Source organism: Populus nigra, chromosome 14 (assembly GCF_951802175.1).
Source record: "Populus nigra chromosome 14, ddPopNigr1.1, whole genome shotgun sequence".
Classification (NCBI taxonomy): Eukaryota; Viridiplantae; Streptophyta; class Magnoliopsida; order Malpighiales; family Salicaceae; genus Populus; species Populus nigra.
The window spans coordinates 5,487,291-5,508,428 of NC_084865.1; the positions used below are offsets into that span (position 1 = coordinate 5,487,291).

At 35.6% G+C, this 21,138-nt stretch overlaps 1 protein-coding gene across 3 annotated transcripts in view; it reads right to left on the reverse strand.

The window, feature by feature from the left end:
- Positions 1 to 17,300, reverse strand: part of LOC133673085 (uncharacterized) — a 29,910-nt gene extending 12,610 nt beyond the window's left edge. For 2 of the 3 annotated variants that reach the window (XM_062093712.1, XM_062093711.1), the window contains exons 1-14: positions 16,981 to 17,296; positions 16,553 to 16,727; positions 14,245 to 16,443; positions 11,174 to 11,249; positions 9,538 to 9,660; positions 8,290 to 8,545; positions 7,734 to 8,207; positions 7,471 to 7,656; positions 7,073 to 7,369; positions 5,575 to 6,210; positions 2,745 to 3,144; positions 2,490 to 2,617; positions 2,087 to 2,257; positions 703 to 903 (exon numbers count right to left, since the gene is read on the reverse strand). In XM_062093712.1, coding sequence (XP_061949696.1) covers positions 703 to 903; positions 2,087 to 2,257; positions 2,490 to 2,617; positions 2,745 to 3,144; positions 5,575 to 6,210; positions 7,073 to 7,369; positions 7,471 to 7,656; positions 7,734 to 8,207; positions 8,290 to 8,545; positions 9,538 to 9,660; positions 11,174 to 11,249; positions 14,245 to 16,443; positions 16,553 to 16,727 — 5,322 coding nt within the window. In that variant the 5' untranslated portion in view covers positions 16,981 to 17,296. Of the gene's footprint in view, positions 1 to 702; positions 904 to 2,086; positions 2,258 to 2,489; positions 2,618 to 2,744; positions 3,145 to 5,574; positions 6,211 to 7,072; positions 7,370 to 7,470; positions 7,657 to 7,733; positions 8,208 to 8,289; positions 8,546 to 9,537; positions 9,661 to 11,173; positions 11,250 to 14,244; positions 16,444 to 16,552; positions 16,728 to 16,980 lie in introns of all 3 variants that reach the window. The other variant, XM_062093714.1, reaches the window with a different exon arrangement.
- Between the last annotated feature and the right edge of the window lie 3,838 nt (positions 17,301 to 21,138).

Here is a 21,138-nt window from a genome sequence, read left to right on the forward strand (position 1 = left end):
CCAATCTATGTCGTTATTGGCGGTACCCAGGCCATATTGCTTGTGATTATCGAACTGTTGTTGATGATGATGATGATATAGAACACCCTAACCAAATAGGGTATGGAGATTATGGATAAGGGAGTCCCAAAAACAAGTCCAGCTACATTAGAAGATGGTAGTTAAGGTAGTGGGAGCCTTGCTAGATGGTACTCAATCCAGCTAGAAGCCACACAGGATCTGAAAGCAAATCTAACATTGAGTCCCAGGTGGTAAAAGTAGGAATGATGACAAGGAAGAAACAAAGTCTTAGTACATGAGAGACACAGATTGAGGGGCACTCACAAAAGGATGAAGAAAATCAAGGCACAAAATGAGTTAATCAGGTATTGAAAGGTGCAAGTTTGTTTGGATCAACTCCAATGGTACTGAAAAATCAGTCTCAGATGGAAAAACAAACAAAAAAAAGCAGCCCTCGCTGTCAGCTAAAGGATATCAGTTTATCAAGGGAAAAAAGCTCTCAAAAGCCACAAATATTATCACTGAAAAACCATCCTAAGCTCAAAGCATCACAACTTAATCATTAGTATGACCATGATTTAAATCAAATGGACACCTACACTTACAGCAGCAAGCCCAAGATTTCTATTATTGCACTAAACAATAGCCACATAACTAGTTATATTTGAAAAAAATACAATTCTACTCATAGTTAATCCTTACCGAAGAAAGAACAGCCTCTTCGCTTTGTGTCAAAGGTGCAAGAAGTGTCTGAACATCGGATTGAAAATTTTGTTGACCATGTGACAAAGCAACAGATTGGCCTTCTAATTTCAACTTTTGAACTCTAACACTGAGGATATGATTAAAAGCTGCCAGTGTACGTCCACGATGTAAATGGTGCTCAAGCCCAAGTTTAGTTTCCTGAAATAAGTGCAACACCATCAGATATTCATCACTGTGAGAAACATGATGATTAAGACTTGGGAATGGAGGTGTTGCCTAAAAGGAAGATTCTGTTTTTTTGTTCCAGGAACAAAAAATAAAACAAAAACAGGAGGAACAAAAAGTTGAATGCAGTGTAAGCAAACAAACACAAAGTCCACACATTACAACAGCTCTTTGCAACAAACTAGTCAGCACCAGCAAACAAGAGTGCTTAAACAAAACTCTCAATCAACTGATGTTCCTGTATCAATTTTTATTGGCTCATATTTAGAATTCAGAAATACTACAATTAGGCGCTACAACGTGTCAGTGGCAAAAATGAGACAAGCACAAAAGGTGGGAATCATTGTAGCATAACTTGCATTGTCAAGTCAGTGCGTGTGCATGCAAGGACAAAAGTTGTAGACCATAAGCCAAATGCTTGATACAATTCTAACACACTACAATAAAATATCAGTTCTTTCTTACCATTAGTATAGTAGTTGCACCAAGGAAAGCATTTTTGAAAGAAAACTACAGTGAATTTCTTTCCACTACACAGAAACCTCTTGTAGGGTGTCAAAGAACCATCTCAACCCAATAGCTTAAGCTGTTAGGTGAGTTCCCAAGATATGATTTATATTATTCTCTAACACACCCCCTCAAGTGAAAGCCCTTTAGACTTGAAACTTGCACAGGCCCACATTACCTTATGCTTAATTTTTATCAAATAAATAGAGATGGTAAGATTCAAACTCGTGACCGCTTGGTCATCAAGGCTATAATACCATGAAAACATAGAAAAAGACAACAAATATTCTCTCTTTTTCTATAGAAGAAGCAAAAAAGAATATAACAACTACTATATATTCTATAGAAAATAGCATTTCTAAATAGAAAATGGCTACCCCTCTTTTTCACAAATTCTCCTACATATAAATTTAGCATTGCACATGAGAAATTCCATTTTAAAGTTCCATCACAAATTGCAACTGAAATTTCAAATCCTATGATAAAGTTGAATTTTCTAACAAAACTAAAAGAAGTTTTATTTGATGGACTTGAAAACAATATGTGTGTGTGAGAAAGAGAGAGAGATCATGAAGTTTTATTTTATGGATGTGAAATCAATATACATGTGTGTGTGTGTGTGTGGATATATATAGATATATAGATATACCTCAAGTGAAGAATCATAGAGTTCCTCTTGAACATGCTTTTGGATAGTTGCCTCCCAGTAGACAGCATTTAGCTCTGTATTTTCATCAGAATGCATGAAAAAATCTAAGTCTCTGCACAACAAAGTGTCTGCAGTAGGCAGACCTGACACTGATTGCCAACCAAGAGGACCCTGCAATATCATGCAAAGATAAAGATACATGCAAGCATTCCCAACAAAGCAAAGGAACAATATTGGAGGTCCGCAGAAGTACCATGATATCTCTTAGGTAATCAGCATGGCATAGAGTTTAGTATGATACCAATTTATATATTCATGCGTGACAAGAAAGCTGGAGATCAATCACAAAAACAGTATCAAACAAGATTCAGACTTCAGAGACATGATGAAGCTCGAAAGTAACCTGAATATAAAGTTGAATCAACCTCCGCACAGTCTTAGGAAACCAGTATGGCAGCATTTGTAGAAGTGAAGTATCATGTGTAGTAGAGAAGAAGATATTGTCACGCCAATTTAGATAGTCTGCTAAAGCTGAATTGCCAGGTATATAGACAGCATACAGTTAGGAGAATCAACTACAGAAACCAAAAGCATCATTTGGCCGATTCATGTCTCCAAATGGATTAACAAATCAAAGAAATATAAGAGGTTAACCTACCATTATTTCCCTTAAGACCCAAGAAATTAGAAGTTGTATCATGACCAAAACTTGCTGCAACAAGTGTGCGCCACAGAGTAGGAAATCGCTGCAAAGTGGGCCTGAGGTTTTCTAAAGTGCACTGAGCTGATGAGCTACCATGCCTCTTCACACTACCGCTGCTCAAGCAATTTTGTATTGGGTCAGGGGCATACATTAGAGTTGCTAAAGCTGCCATTTCACCCCCACCTTCCGCTATATCATCAACAGTATGAATTATTTCATCGATCTCCAGAACATTGAGGTTGCTATCAGAAACTATATTAGGTGACATTATTGTTCGAGCATTAGAGAATGATGCATTGTATTCATGCCCCTTAATCCTAGATAAAAGCAACCATTTTGCCCATTGACAATCACCCTGAACAAGAAGCATCAAATAAAGCATATGAAACAGGTCAGTGCATGTATATATTGTTAAAGAATAATGATAAAGTAACAATGTCAGAGAGATCCAGAATGATAACCAACACAATAAAGAGAGATAATATAAATATTTGTCACAATTAAGTTATACTAAGAAGAATTAACTCTTGTAGTCCACTATTGAAGTATAGTATTCAAACTAAACAATAGCTTCACCAAAATAACCCATTTTGGAGTAAATTGAATTTGGAAATTGGGATAGCAAAGGCTCAATTTAGTGGAAAGAGTTTTGAAGAAAATGAAAAGATCATGGAAGAGGAAATAGTGACAGTCTCACAGGCGTAAATGCAGTCTGTGGAGCTGCTAAACTCTGCATGAAGAGGCAAAAGAACACAAGCACAAATCCAGACTCTGTTTATTACATAAAGACCATGGATGAAGCAGAAAAAGATTCTGCTGGACAATTGTAAACCATAAATATTAAGCATTGATTTCACAACTTAGTCAACACACAAATCAACTTGAGGACAATGATCTATCCTTTTTTAGATATCTTTGCCAATGTAAACTGTGCGTTTTGATTGGGTAATACTTTACTCATTAGTCCCTAGAAGATTTATCCTGAAACCATATCTGAGATCCACTAAAAGAAGAAACTATTTACAAGTTTCCTCATGAACATGGGTTGCAGAATATCACAAGCAAAGCAATGATGCCTCTGCTCTTTGGCTCTCTCAACATGCCCTGGTCTAGCTTGCTCACTCATCATCCTGTTTCTGATTTCCCCCATATCCACACCATGCCCTCTGTATTGTAAGTACTTCCTACTTAAGAATCCCAATCTGGAATGATCTATGGTAAATATTGTACATATACAGGCCTACAGTGTGCATTCAAACTTAGGTGTTCAAAAGGAGTAGACCAACATGCTGTATGATGTTGAAACATAAACGTGAGCTTTGAAATGAGCATCAGATGCAGATATATTCAAGGGTGAAATCCAAATTTTAACACACAGACAGAGATTTGAAAATTGGATACATGGGAATCCCTGGCTAAGGACAACAGCATGCTCGAAGACTAGCTTTAAGTTTTTTGCTATCTATCTGAGTGGACAGAAACATAAAGCTTTGGCAGTGTGTGTGAGAGAGAGTGTTAGCATGATACCATATGGAAACGGGCCCGATAGAAGTGTCTGACTTATAATTTGAAAAATGAAAGTTGTCAAGTCGTTTAAAAATGCTGACTATATATCATATGACAAGGGGCCTGATGCAATGGAGGAAGAGCTAGAATTAAAATACAACAGGAAATTTCAGAACTTGAAAGTAGCCACTTCAAAAAATATGGAAGGATAGGACTGTCTCCAAACTCTCCCTTCAATTCCATGAGTTTGGTTGGACTATAACTGAGTAGTGGCTTTTCGGGTCACCATGTGACAACATGCAGTCCAGAGCAGATATGCTAGTCACCATTTGTCATAAAGAAGCACAAGTAAGATACACATGTTTTCTCTTAGTCACTCTTCTTCCATCCTGACTTGCCCATCCCCACCCACTCTCTCGTGTCAAAAAAGATTTTTCCTCCTTATTTTTCCATTCTCCCTTTTCATTTAGCTAAGTAAAGTACTTAGAAAGATTGGATTCCGCAACAAACACAAAACACAGTAACGTGAGAATAATACAGAGAGAGATAAGGCTGGGATCAGGAGTTTTTTGACATAATAGGCAGAAAGACAAGGAATCACTAATCACTGAAACATCAAAGGCCCGAGTTCGGTCACTAGCAAAGAGGAACACAACCTCTGAGCTTCATGAGCACAAAGCCTGTAAGGTACAGAGAGAGAGAGAACAAAACTAACAGCAACCAGAAACTAAATCCAATAAGATATTTTTTCAGACAACACTGATACTGAAACAGCCAGAGAGGAGCAAACAGGTTCAGAATTTTATAAGTTTCAAGGTTTAATAAGAAGTCCCTCATGAAAAAGACCATGGTTCCTCCAAGTTCTATCTTTTGTTGTCCATAATGTTTCCATACTCCTTAAACAGGCCCAAAGATGACTCTTTGTAATGCGCTATCCGTAAGAAACAAAGTAGTTTGCTACAACAACTGAACAAGCTATATATTTGGACCTACAGCTTGACAGATGATTAAATTTCCCAGGAAAAAAAGTGTCAACGCCTAATTAAATAGAAGATTAACACACAGGACATACATAAATATTCAAAATGGCATACTTGTCCAACTAGTGTAACAACAATTTAAGAAGGTAATGGCTTCCAGGGCATCGTTAACGAACCTATATGGCAAGGGAGAGTAGAAATTGCAAAAAAAACCATACGAATGAACTGTACATAAGCAAAGAATCAGAGATAATACGATGTAAAGAACAGCTAGACTCAATGGACATGAGGAAACTTACTGCAGCTTCTTGTAATGAACCAAGTGAATCATTATCTAGAACCAACTTGCAATGGTCAAGATAAAGGTCCAAAAGATTTGGCAAGTTACATTGCACGCAGTAATGTAAGAGTAATTTATGCAAAGCTTCCATGGGGACAGCATCATCTGTTATATTGAGATCAGATGAAGCCTCAACAGAAGAGTCCTCCAATGTCATTTTATCAGACCTGCTAGTTATGATGCCTGAACGAGCAAGCAGAGCTACAATCTCAGCAGTGTCTTCCCAGTATTTCTTCAAAAATATAAATTTCTTTGCAAGCTCCTGCTCCATGAGCATTCTTAACCACATAGAGCAAAATGCATTGGCAGGAAACCTGAAAATCTTGACCCCTGGAATATCAATGCACACTGAATCCAATTCTTCAATGGAGCATATATAACTGTTGTACTCAGGAATTTCACGATTGCATCCAACCTCTGGAGCATGCTGAAAGTTGTCCAAAGTGATCTGGAGGCTTCCATCTGATAAAACAGATGTAGGTATGAGGTACAAAAGTTTGGAAACTTCCTCACAGTCATTGTGGCATAGATAGTACTCTAGTTGAGATTCCCACAATACATGAACGCCCATAAGGAAAGGTTGATCCAAAACTATCTGTATAAGATCAAAAAAAAAAATGAAGGAATTGTAGTCCATGGCCACATTAAAGCCTCGCAGAAACTAAAAAAAATGCGAGCACAAATGACAGAACAGAGAGCCTTAAAGTTCACTGTATATAAATTATGGTTCGTAGTTTGCAAGTTTAGATGTTTTGCATTAACCCTCTAATAGCTGTATTTTTGGAGTAAGTGACAAATAGAACATGCAGCATAGAGGCATGGAAAGCATAAAGTGAAAATGGGGAAAGATCATTGAAGAGCCAACATAGCATGACAAGACCATCAGCTGAATTTGCCAAAGCTGCTGAAAAGATGCTGTTGAATTCCTTTTTATTGTTCAAGTGCTAATGCCTCAACACTCAATTTTTGTTGACTGTAGCATTTTGTGACTGGGAAAGGCAAACATCATAAGAAAGTATTGAGAAAAGAACTTCTGCACTTGCACATTGCATGTCTTGTGCGAGAATACCAGTAATAAATAAAATATTTAGCTTCTACATGGCATCCTTCTATTTCCAAAAGTTCAATCTTCACTTGTTTGAACTAGACAAGTGCTAAATTTGGCTTCTTTGCAGCAGATTCGAGTGAAACAAATTAGTGCCCACATCCTTGTATGTTTTACTTGACCATCCAAATGAAAGTTAATAAACTTGAAACTATAATCGGTACATGCTGTAGAAATTCAGTAAAAGGAACAAAAACTTCCACATCACAAGGGACATGACTCGCAACTTTTAGCATAGACCAGGTCCCATCTTATTGCAGGATTTCATTTTCCTTCACTCTGGTTTCTGTGTGACATGCAGCATTTCAAACATTCATAGCACAAAGAAAGGTAAAGGAACTAAAGTACTTACACGATCAATGGTTCTCTGGTCCCAGGCACTAGACCAAGCGGCAGCAGCAGCCCAGTATCCAGCATGAGCAGTATCTTCATCAACTACAGGATCAGGAGAGTTTCCATTGATGCTTGTCCATGAACCTAAAACTACTCCATCAATTTCACCACACTCAATGATAAGATTGCTAAACAGATATGAAGGCAATAGCTGCAGCTTAATTTGGCCTGGTGAATTCAAAGTCAATGTGGCTCTCTTTAATGCCTTCTGCCGACCAACAAAAGTTCTCCAGAAACTACTGCTAGGGTACAGCCTCTTTCCAGTAAAAAAGAAGAAAAAAAATTCTTCTCAGATATGAAATTCAATATTAAACCACTAACATTAAAATGAAATGGAAGATGACAAATTTCATGTACCTCGATGATTAATATCTTCTCCAATGTTTCCCATTCATATGGTCCCAGATAACCATATCTTCTCATGTCTTCTGCCACTTGAAGTTGAAGAGATCTCCTGACCGTGCCAAACAATAGCTGCTTGAGGCAGGTTTCAACATCCTCCCCAAGCCTTTGCAACGTTGCAACAGCAAATTCAGTTTCCCCCTGTTTATCATGAATGATTAACACGGAATATAAATCAATGCACCTTTGGCTTTGCCTACTAAACAAAATTAAGCTACCTTTAAAAATAGGTCATAAGCAATGGCTCTTCCATTGTCACGAACTTCACTAAAAGTATCGGGTGGCTCTTTATTAGTCTCTGAATCTCTAGAACGATGAAGATGCAATTGCAAAACTGCCAAAGGAAGACGACCAGATAGTAGTGCATCTTTAACGACAGTTTTTACGTCTAAATTATCCATTTTCCATCGTGCAATCATCTCCTTAGGGTTTTCAGATGGAAAAACTTTTTTTCCCCAATTACCACCCTGTGGCACAAGAACAGATACTCCATTTGAATCTTCTATATCCAAGGAATCACAATGCATCAAAGCAAGCTTCTCATTATTAGAAACAACAGAAGATGCAGAAACCAGAAGTTCTTGCTGGTTTGGTGTGTCTGATGATGTAGCATCTGCCGAAAGAATTGAAAGCTGAGATTCGTCCTGCGATAAATTTGCCTCCACCGAGCTCAATTCCTCCCTGCCATCCACCTGTAGCATTCAAAATGACAAAGTGATTAGCAGCAGATAAGAGACAAACAATTCAAAAGTGTGTAAGCACACAGAAGCATACCAATCCCACACCCTTATTCTTCAATTTTGAGCTCAGTCCAGATTGAAGATTCCGAATAATCTCCAAAAGGTGAGCCATATCATGAAGACTTCTGGAGTCCCCCATTTCATTCTGTAATTTATGCGGTAAAACTGGTGGAAGAGAGAGCAAAGGGATCATCCCAAAACCAGGTAATACATATGCATCTTTCTTATGCTGGAGTAACCCACATTTCCGGATCATTTTAGTTGTGAAGTGGCTGGCTAATGCAAGGAGCCTGTGATACAGATTTGAAGAATTAAAAAATAAATAAAGAGATAGAATGACACAACAAGCTATGCAATAGTTAACCAGTAGTCAATATGATGTAGAACAAAGAGGGATCCAGGAAAAGAATAACAGAAACCCAAGAAATCCACGAGGAGTTCAAGAGAGGAAGAAGAAAAAACCACAAGCACTGGTTTACAACGCAGATTATTGATAATCTGTTAATTTCATTCATTAATAAACATAAGAGTTGCAGAATCAGGAAGGCCAGCCAGTCCAGGTTAAGAAGAGACTGGCTGATCTAGAAGATTACAAAATTATTTGTTCATGGTCAATATAAACAGTGACTGATGAAGTAAACTATTGCACATCTCTTTGTTTTTGTTATTCATTATGTTAAGGTGAAGAAGCAACATCCACTTTCTCATATTTGTCAGAGACAAGGAATCAATAATTGAACGTGGAAAAAAAGCTTCAGGAAACTCAGCGAGTGGATAGGAAAAGTAGAGAGTACGGTAATGTACACCTGCACACAAACCAAGAGACACCACTAAAGGCTCCTAGATGCCATAATGGTCCAGTTAATAACCCATTTTCAAGAATCAAGTTAAAGAATACACTTAATCAAACTAGACAAGCCAGAGACTCAAGATCCCATCATTGAAGATGTCAAGAAAGAGCAGGTTATACAAGTTGATAATATTTTGATTCCATCATTCATGCAAATATAATAGTGGTATTGTGAAAAACTTAGTTGTTTAACTAGAATTGTAATCGATCATGGTGTGATTGTCTATTCCATACAAAGCAACAATCTCTTAACATTCTCAAACATAAAATTTGAATTCAGAAAAGTTGATGAATTCTAAAAAAGTACAATATTTTGCACAAACATAAAATTTGAAACACATTGGGCTAGCCATCTGCTTCATTAATCACAAAAAAAACTGTCACCCTGGCACATTTACAAATATGAACAACAATTGGTACAAAAACTTTTACCTTGATGCAGCAGAGACCTCATTATCATTGCTATTTCTGTGAGACATCAGATAAGCTGCAGCAAAGAGCAATCTCAAAATGCCTTCTTCTGCTAGGTTAATGCTGACAAGCATTTCCAGAGATCTGTTAAACCATTAAAAAAACAAAAATAAAAAAAAAGATCGAATTTGAATAACTCTCATCCAACCTACGACATTGCTACTGCCAACAGAACACCCATATTTTGATCCTTTCTTTAGATTAAATAATTGATACCCATAATTTGGGATTGAATTAGTTGATTTGTGTACAAAAATAATTTCATTAATTGTAGACAGAACATTAGAGTAGTGTGCTCTTTAGAAACTTTATATCCTACTTGGATGTGCAAGGCAATTAACTTAAAAATCCTGCCCAAATCCCTCAATCCTCTATGAGGGAACGGTTTTTGTAATTACTCTTTCAATATCAAAAGCTTCTATGAGAGTAAATACAAAGGATACATTTTCCAATAAAAATTATAGACCATGGAATCAAAAAAAAATGTAATATCAATGAAATGCAGGGTAATTCATAATCAAGAGGGTCGGGTCCTCCTAAAAGAGGAAGTATACACAACATATTGAATCTTATAATATCTGCTCACAGAAATTAACTATGCCATTTCTTAACAGCCTTAGCATTTAGACTAACTGGTGTTACATCATTTGTATACATAAACTGGTGTCAGGGTAATTATTTTTAGTAAGAGAAATTTTATCTAAGAATGAAAAAAGTTTAAAATTGAGATAAATTACTTGCACCCTCTCCATTAGATTAAAATTTTAGCAACTCCTACAGCACGCCAGTTCAAGTGAAATGACTTTGAGAATGTATCTTTTGGTCATTCCAGAATGAAAATGATCACAGAAAACCAATATCCACCAACATTCATGCAACAGTATTGCACTTTGGTGATTTATGATCATGTTAGCATTTCTAGTGAAATAAAAACGGCCCTTATTTATAAACTTTAAGCACCTCCCACACCCAGTAGACAAAGTGTGCATATGTGCACAGATATAATAATAAACTTCTTGAGAATTTACTTATGGCCCTGTTTGCTATTGTGATGGCTTATTAGCCACCACTGCTTCAATGCTACAACACAAGCTTTTTCTGCAAAGCATCTATTTGAGCTTTTTTCACATCTGTTGGATGCTTTACAGAAAAAGCTTGTAGGCTAAGCTTCTTACATGACACCACAGGAATGCCAAATAATACTATGAGTTGGTGCATGAATGTGCCTTTGATGGTGACACATAAATAAATCTATCATTGATGCATGTACTGTGGTGACAGATCCAAGCACAGGGGTGGCCAAGAACATAATACTCCTTCAAACCCTTTTGGTCCCAAGAAATAATATTTACATGCAATGGAACCCCTAAAACATAAAAGCTAGCCATCCCTGTGAATGAGTGTGTGTGTGTGTGTGTGTGTGTTTTCATACATGCAAGTTCATGAAGACACACATACACAAGCTTCTACCATGAACAAAGATATAAACCATACGATCATAACCTTAGAAACAGTAGTTACACATAATAAAGACAGTAAAAGTTTTCATTTCTAAAGAAGACAAGAAATGAAAGTGATAGAATATATAGAATCTTACCGCTCTATTTCATCATATTTCAGGTATTCCAATGCCATTTGTAGCCACCGCAACCTAGAGATTTTCAACTCCCACCCTGACATGACAGTGATTAAAATGTTGTATGTCCATTCAAACTTTAAAAAGAAGCGTATTTATGACAATTTGCAATCACTTTTATACAGTAAATCAGAACCCAAAAACTGATTACAAGACAACAACTGAAACTGCACCTATAAACAAATCTTAGAAACTGGAGGACAATTCATACAGATAAGAAAGGTCTTCATACGTAGCAAATACTATAACAATGTCCACATGTTTGTTCCCTGACATTAAACCAGTTGTTGGGATACTAAAGAGACCATTAGCTCAACAATGAAGCACTCATCAGCTACAGCAAGTTCAATTATCATTGACCTAGCATATCTTACTGTAAACCACGCCCTCCTCATAATATGAACAGTCATCCTTTCCAAGTTTGGGAAAACACAGTTCGCAAGTAATAAGTAAATAATGATTAGATTCACATACAGCAATTCAGGCTCGATGTCATGAACAAATACTATTTGTGCTCCCTGTACAGATTCTCAATGCAAAGGGCAATTACCAGCATTTGAATCCATACTTCTTCACTATTCTAATTGTACAAGAAATCTAAATACCTAGGTACACATAATATGCATTTTGATCAAAGAAAACAATGAGACAGAACTTTCAATTGTATTATTAGTAGCCAGCTAGAATTCAGAAACTTAATTTGTGACCTTAACACTAATGCTTTACAACAACATTAATTAATTGCTATCCTCATTTCGGTATGATGCCTTTGCCTCTTCTTCATATATGTTAAACTCAACACAAATAAAACATATCCATATAAAGCACAAGGCACCCAACTGCCAGCTCCCCGCATTACCTCAAAAGAGTGCAAAAAAGCAACTTGCTCATGTAAAGAAAGGCGCCTTAATAAATGTATGCATATCAAAACTTCTATTTGAGAAGTGAACACAATACGAACATATCCACTATCATTATTTCATATTGTCTCTCTCTTAATTAATTGCATGCTAAAAACACTAACAAATCTTTTTAGCAGAATATATTTTTCTTTTTTTGATGAAAGAACTTTATTGAGGAAGAAAAGAAAATTGCAGTACATCATTGGAGGACAAAACATCCTCTCAAAAAAAAGAAAACAAAGAATACTGACTAAAATACAAGACTCCCCATCTCCAGAAATTCACTAAGCAAAACTTCCAAAATCTCCTACTAGAAACACCAAAAGGAAGCTAATAAAACTATTATCCCAAATATGTGAAATAAACAAATGCATTTGATAAAAGATTCTTGAAATAGTGTTTCATCTAGATACATTTATGCCATATTATTTGCAAACATACCACATTTCCCATAAGATTAGCCTCTCTTTATCCTCCCAAAATCCAAAACCCATATAAAAAGAAACTCCTCCAGGTTAATTCAATACACCTATGCTCCCAGAAAAATCTGAGAGAGCCTGTTCCACAGCCTCCGAGCAACTGGGCAGTGAAAAATTAGATGAATTGATTTGCTAAAACATAAACACAAACGTCCAGAAACAATGCCTTGTGAGGCCTAGCACATGCAGCATGTCATGAATTTTAACCTTCTCGAGAACTAAAATGCAAACAAACATCTTAACCTTAGAGGCTACCTTAGCCTTCAAAATATAAACAAACAAGAGGCATGTGAACTAGGAAAAATTTGCTGGCATAAGAGACAGCATTCAAAAACAGAACACTTCTTGAAGAAATTCAAACTCCCATATATTAAGATTCCTCAACAACAGAAATGTCTCAAGAAAACATTTCCCCTGGTAGTTAAATTGTTAGAGTTAGAAAACCATTTTTTTCAACTTTCTAATTTTTTTTTTTTTGTTTTTTAAAAATGGGTTCAAAAAGTGAGAGCTCTTTTATGGGGAGAACCAAAAGGAAGTTCAGCTTCCATTTCCCAAACTGTTAAAAAACAAAAATCATTTTTTTGTCTTTTCTTTTTTATTGGATCTTTAGAAAGGAATTTAAACTTAGATCTGTGCCAAGGTTGTAGTGGAAAAGGAAATAGGATCTTTATTTGAATACCGTTTGTTAACCAGTTTTTCGGAAATTCTGTTTCTGATAATTGAACTCCATTATAGGTGCATTTAACATGCATCTCACTGTTCCAATCCTTTAAATCCTTGGACCATTCAGGAATTTGAAATAATAGCATACGAATGATATTTTTAGCTATTCTTTGTTTTGGAAAGGAAGTCAAAAAAAATATTCAAATGATTTTGGCATGCTAGAATAAGAGGCCATTTCATTAATGTCTCACATTGGAAGCCACAAGTAATCCTCTTTAAATGAATACAGCATAGTAAAAAGAGGACCAAATGTATATTAAACAACTAGGATGGGAAGAACAAACTCACGACTAGTTGTTATATATTGAGATTCCCAAACATAAAGTCAAAGATTTAGGACAATTTATGTAAGTTTGCATGTCTACGATCTGATAAATTCAGCAGAATGCTCTGTTTGTATGTCTGGGAAATGCCTTGCCTGGGAGCCTTAAGACTGCCTCGCCACTACAATAAGGCAAGCAACTGACTACCCTAAGTGAACTCAACATAGTAGTATCAGCTAAGACTTGTAAAATTCTCATGGCAAAAAACAATTGCTAGTGTGTGGGATTCAGCGTTTTGAATATGATTATCTTGAGTAAAAATAACTAGACATAGGTATGTATCACAATCATAGCTTATATTAGTGAGTCGGGATCTTAATTTAAAGCAAAGCTATGACAGCTAAAAGAGATGTAGTATGAATCTAGAACTTATCAAAAAATAATAGAGCATAATGAAATGTGCACACGCATAATGCATTTTATACAGTAAACTGTAAAAGGAAAACTACTTGGTAACCAAATATAAATGCACGAGTAGAATTTTACAAGATAACAGTCATTGAAACAATGAAGTAGAATATATTGGTGGACAGCATATCATTACAGATATGAATATGCTATATAATGGCAGGCTAGAAATTGCAAAACTTGAACATTCCTCTCACCATTTGTCAAACATAAGTGATCTGCCTCTGCGGGGCCATCATAGAGAAGCACTCTTTCCAAAACTTCTACTTTCCAAGGTGAGAAGGGTTCATTTGACTCTCTTATTTCCAGCATTCTTCTTGCTCGCCATCCAATATCTGTGTTGATAAGGTGCTGCTGATATCCAATGGTTTCAACAGGAAGGAAATCTGATGTAGCAGAAACAGAGGGAAGAACAACTGAAAGACCAACTTCAGTCACCAAATAAAAGAATCCTTGGAAGGTACAACCAACTGCTTCTCCAAAAGAAGCTTCTCCCTTTCCCTGGCTATAACTCATGTTAACCCTAGTATTCAAGCATCTGTCATCAAGAACTGCTGAGCTTGTGTGCATATTAAAATGAACAAGTTGAGTAGTGCTTTGACTTTTAGTATCGTGCTTCTTAATGAGTCGAGTGATTCCCATAGGAGAAAAACAGATGTAATCATCTTCACTAGATCTCTTTGTGGGAAGAAAGACTTTCCGCATCAGGTGGGAACATACTTCAGAATCATGAAATGTGTGAGTGGCTATCTCAGAAAAACCACTCATCAAGTCCTCACACCCATGGCAGTTCGAGATTTGGATTTTATGAAGTGCATTTTTTCCAGCATTATCCAAAAAGAAGACCTTTTCATTCCTAGTGGATGGATCATTAGAATATACCCATTGGTGCCCAATGTCAGAACCACCAACCTTCCAGCCAGCCAATATCCCAAGCCCTAAATGTTGAAAATGTGGAAGCAATTTATCACAAGCATAGGAGTTGTTTGAGAAAGAGTCACCAGTACGCATGACATACACTACTCCATATTCATCAACTACAGCTAAAAAGGACGTATGGGATCCAGTAAGCAATTTTCTAAACATTCCTTTACCAAGGAGATCAACACATTGGGAAGTTGACTTATCACGAACTTCTTCAACTTGTTTGATCTGAAAATCAGCAGCCATAGTCATTTTTTCTTGCTGCCATAGGACTGAATGAGGGTTTAACCCAGAAGCTTGTAAAATATCTACATAAGCAACAAGCTCACCGGACATTGCAGCATAAAAGTAGATTAAGCCAGAAGCATTTAGGCAAACAAGAAGGTTATCAGAAAAGCAAAAGTCTGCCCACTCAGACACATAGTCTACATGTACACTTTGTGTAAGCTTCACTAAGGAAACCCATTGGATTCCCCAACTGTCTAGCTTTCCAACAAGAAGTATACTTTTTGTCTTGCTTCTTTCACTTTCATTCCCAGTACTCACAACAGCAGAATCAACCAGTGTTAAAACAAATCCAATTAGGTGATGTGAATTGCTGGGGAAAACTCGGGAGCATTTGTATGAACCAATACAAAAATCATCAGACTTGGTTATAACTCTCTCGTTCTCTGGATTGAACATGGATTCGCACTTGCTCTCCTCCCCATTTGTTGTGATGGAATTGTCATGATAAAGTAGGTTCAGTAGTGGTGAAGTCCTGTCAAAAACGCTAAAGGAAACAACCTCCACAGAGCCAGGAAAAGATGCCTTCTCTGGAAACCTGGTCCAGATGTTACCCTCAGATTTGATAGTCTTGACTTTGATGGAGAATGAGCGCAACCACCTCTTTGAAGCAACACCTCTCAACAGCTCATCAGCCCCACTCTCCTTATCTATGTCTTGCAGACTTCCTCTATTTCCATTGGCCCTGTCATCAGCCACGACGGTAGATGTGCCTTCAGAACACAAGCCTGAAGAGCCCCGATCCTTCAAATTTTGAGCTGGTGTAGAGGAAGGGCCCCAATCAACCCACCTCCCTTGACCAAACTCATCCTCAAGTGCAGTTTTAGTTGTTCCACCATCAATATCAGGCTTACGGAAAGCATGCACTGTAACACCATTGCTACTAGACACAAATAGAAACTCTCTAAATGAAGCCTCCTTGTGCTGATTATAAGTATCCCCACACACACCCCAAGCCAGTGAATTCACATCACAAACAAAACGAGAATTATTAGATCTTGAAAATTCATGTTCAAGAGAAAAACCATTATCAAAATCCTTTACTGATGCAGAAGTGCATGGAATATCATCCTTCAAATCTGACCTACTAGGTTCTGTCCATGATTCAGAGCTGAAAGCTGCTGAAGATCGACATTGAAGCCTTTCATCATTCAAAGGTTCTGAAACACGATTAATCACAGATTCCCCTGCCAAAATGATTACAGAATAACAACAAACCAATATTTAACGAAAACCACAACCACAGCATTCCGTAACAAAATACAGAAACATAAGGATTTTTCGAGGTATATTTACCGGCAACTAAAGGAAGGAGCAAGGCTTCACATTGATAAGACAGTAACAGCAAAAGCTCCCTCGTCGGCGATATAAAACCCTCCCGAAATTCCGACAAGTCAATATTGAACTGAGAGGGGCCCCATTTATGGAGCTGCAGAACTGCCGGGCTCTCACCGCCAAGACAGTAATCCATCTAAAACGGTAAAAGAGAGAATATTCAACCATTTTATGCAATAATATAAATTAATTCACTAATCGCAACCGAAGCTCGCCGAAAAACTTCAACTATTCCACTAGATTAATTTGATTCCTATTATTTAAATTTATAATCATAATCAGCAAAAAAGAAAGGGAAAATGATAATCAATGAGAAATAATTGAGGAAAAAAAGTTTACATTTCTTCTAATCGGAAAGAAATACATAAAAATAAAATAAAAACCTGGACCTGTTGAGCGAATCGGTTTTACTTGAGTAACGCCATCTCTGCAAATCTCTCTCTCTCTCTCTCTCTCTCTCTCTCTCTCTCTCTCTCTCTCTCTAAATTTTTAGATTCTCCTACAGCAGATTGTTATTTTATTTTATTTTTCTGCTCTGTTTTCTTTTCTCTTCTTCTTTTTTTTTTTTTTTTTGCAGGATTTGAAGATGCGTGCGCTATTTGTGCTCATGAGGAGATGAGGGGGCAGTTTGGCTAATTTGTTAGTTGTTTGCGACAGTCCAGCGAAGCTGGTTCTGACTTTCTTGGAGGCGGGATACTCTGCGGCTTCAATTTGCTGTGCTCATTATGTTTTCTTGGCGGTACAGTCCATCATATTCAATTTGTTTTTGGATTTTAAAACCGTTTTAAAAAAAAATATTTTTTATTTTATATTTTAAATTAATTTTTTAAAAATATTTTCAATCGTCTTATACGTTAATATCAAAAATAAATTTTAAAAAATTAAAAAAATATTATTTCAATGTATTTTTAAGTAAAAAACACTCTAAAAAACAATCACTACCACAATGTCAAACAAGCGTGATTGCTTTTCAGAGTGTTTTTTGCTTGAAAATATATCAAAATAATATTATTTTATTTTAAAAAAATTATTTTTAACATCCACAAATCAAAATAATCCAATAACAAAAAAATTAATTTTAAGCAAAACAATTTAATTTTTTAGGAAATATGGTTTCAAACGCATTCTCAAACTAGCTTTAAATCATGAAAAAATTGTTTCTAGTTTTTTTTCTTTTAAAAAATAAAACGGCCAACCTGTTTTCAAATTAAATTTATTTTAAGATAATAAGGAAATTGATTGGTTTAGAATATTAGAGTTAGTTTTCATTTTAATATAATTGATATTTTTAGAAGAAAATAGACTTTCTCATTGAATAGGTGTTGATAAATGTCACATGTGTGCGCGCGGCGTGGTAGGATGTCGAGGTCAAAGAGTTATTATCTAGCTATTTGGTTTAGGGTAATTAAAAAACCTAGTGGACTGGTCTTATTTGAAATTTCAAGATGAGGGGTTGATTGTGGTTAAGGAAGGTATTACTACCCCTAGCGTACCTTACCTAAAGTAATCTTCATTGTGTAGTCCAGATGTGGTATAAAGGTGTTATTCCCCTTTGAACTATGAGATTGCCTTTTTTCTTATTAATTGTAATAAGTGAGTTGTGTTTGTATACTTTCAAGATCGTATATGGAAGAGGATTCATGACTTGATAAGCTGTATGCTATCTAAAGCAGATAAAACAATTATGCTTAATTATATTGCTCAACCTTTTCTTACCTATAGTATAGGAGTTTTCCTATTACCCATTACTTTATGCTAAGAGCTGCAGAGGATAATGAATTATTATTGGTGGAGCAATAATCACTAGAATGGTCATGAAATAAATTGGCAAAGGTGAGGTAGATTGTGTAGGAGAAAAGACAATAGTGGCCTAGGTTTTTGCAATTTATATTACTTCAATTTGGTACTTCTTGGTAAGCTGGGGTGGAAACTATTTGCCGAACCACTCTCTTTGGTGTTTAGGATTCTCAAAGCAAGAGTTTTCCCTAGAATGGACTTTTTGAATGCCAATATAGGGCACGAGCCTAGTTATGTTTGGCAAAGTATTCTTAGCTCCAAGAAACTAAATAGAAAGGGCATTAGATGGTGAATTGGCACAAGTAGTAAAGTTATTGTATGGCCTACTGCGTGGTTGAATAACAACTCTAACAGATATATAGAAACTCGTATGATGAAGGGACTTGAATCTATGCTAGTTAGTGACCTGATTATTGACACTAGAACTAAATGGGATTGGAGCTTGCTAAACTCTCTTTTCCAACTAATAGATGATGCACTTTCAATTATGAGTATCCCTTTATCTTCATGGAAAGTGGATGATACGAACCAAGTTAGATTTAAATTTAGTTTTAAAATGTCTACTAACCAGTTTTGCGAGATCAGTCATACCTCTAATCAAAATGAGCTAAAATTTTATAAAGAGATACTAGATACATGAAGATATATTTTGGTAAATTATCAGGTTAAATGGAGTTTGTAACATATTATTTAAGATGGTTGAAATTACTAGACAAATCTTGTAAAATCTGTCAAACTAGACCTTTGTGTACTGTTTGGAACATATCTGGTGCTATATGTTTAATTGTTTTACAATTCAAATTGAGCTGGCAACTAGATATCTCAAGCTTTCCAACCATATATGGTAGGCCCAACAATTCATTCAGACGAGAGAGAAAGACGTGTTTTAAGTTAGGACTAAAAAATCTACAAAGAATATTTGAAAATTAGATATTCGGGCTATATGAAGGAATTTTAGTATGAAGAAATTTTAGTATGAAGAATTTTTTTTTATTATCCTATTTTATTTGTTTAATGTTGAATAAGTATTTTTAACTTGGGTTTGTTATGGCTCATTAGACATTATTTAGGGGTTTGTTTCATTATTGACTTATGTTAGTTGATTACTAGTTTAGACTCATTAGTTTACAACCCAAAAGGAATTTATTAGAGTTAGTTAGATGAGATGATATTATATTTTTTTAGTTGTAAATCTCGGTAGCAAGTTGGAGAATAAACGTGAGTTTTTATTTATTTATTTATAGCAAAACAACCTTTCTTTACAGGGACAAAAGTTGTAAACTGATTTATCAAAGATTAACTGGTTTCATGACATCATTCATATACTTAGGGTTCTTAAATACAAGGTTATCTTTGAGGCCAAGTCCTTTTCCAATATCTTTGGTTCTTAGATACAGGGTTACCTTAGAATCAAGGTTTTATCAAACCTGATTTTCAGCTTTTCAAATTGTTATTTACTTTGTTGGGGGTTGCTTAACCACATGACCAAGTGGTTCGCATCAAGTGGTATCATAGCTTGGCTTTAAAAATCAGGTTATATATTTTATTTTCTTCTTATTAGTTTCAGCTTCCTTAGCTTTAGTTGTTTTTTATTTTGTTTTTGATTATTTCGTATTTAGAGTTTAGTAGTTTGTGTCTAGGTTTAAAAAAAAAGATGGTATTTTAGTTTGTAGATGTCTAATAATATATCAATAGCACAAAGAGTTAAAAAAGAAGAAGCAAACAACGTTTAAAAATGATTTTTGTCGAATCTGCCACAGTACACAAATAAGGGAGAATTTGGACCAAAATAATTAAGAAAATTCTTAACTTATATATACTTGTTCTAGGAGTCCCGATCACACCCCTTACAAATTTTATGCTCATTTGGAGATCGTTGCTATAGTATCCAAGGTTGGGATTAAAACTTGTCGTAATAGGTTAGATTTGTATCAAAAGAGAATTTTAAGTCAAACAAATTCATAAAATTATGAAATGTTATATATTGGGTTTTAAGATTCTTGTCAAACCCCATATATAATTTGAGGTCATTTGAAGTTTGTTTGTTATAGTAACAAAATTCAGGATTGGAAATTGTCGTAACGAGTCTAATTCGCGTCAATAAGTCAAACTTGTTTTATTGCTGATATTTCTCAATAATGATAGTATAATTACATCATAATTGATATACTTAGGTGTCATTTAAATTTTTGTTTACATACATTTTGCACCTTTTTTCTTTTGTGTCTTAAAAAACATCAATTTTTCATACAAATTTGCTTGTTACTTATGAAATTATAATCGTAGTTTTGTCTCGCTTATTTTTATATTTTTCTTACTTCTTGAGTTATATACACATATTTGGATACGTTGATAAGACTGTTATATTTGTTGTTGATTTCAGTTTTGCAAGAGTCAAAAAAAAGAAGAGACAAGAGGAAAAAGACATAGCGAACATATTTGCGTGAAACACGATAGGAGTGTAAAAACATGAAAGAGTAGGGGAGTGTGTGTGTGTGTGTGTGTGTGTGTGTTTAACTAATCAACCTTCATATTCAAAGATGTCGGAGGCAAGCAACAACATAATACCATAGAAAGAAGACAATAAAATTGTAACTCAATTACACATTATGAATTAGCGAATGGATCGGATGACCAATGAATTTGGAGATAGGTTGGATAGGTTGGAGAGTCAGCATGTTAATGATCATGGTGGGGTTCAAATTAGACTGAGCGAAGAGAATTTGATGTTATGAGGATTGTTATACGAG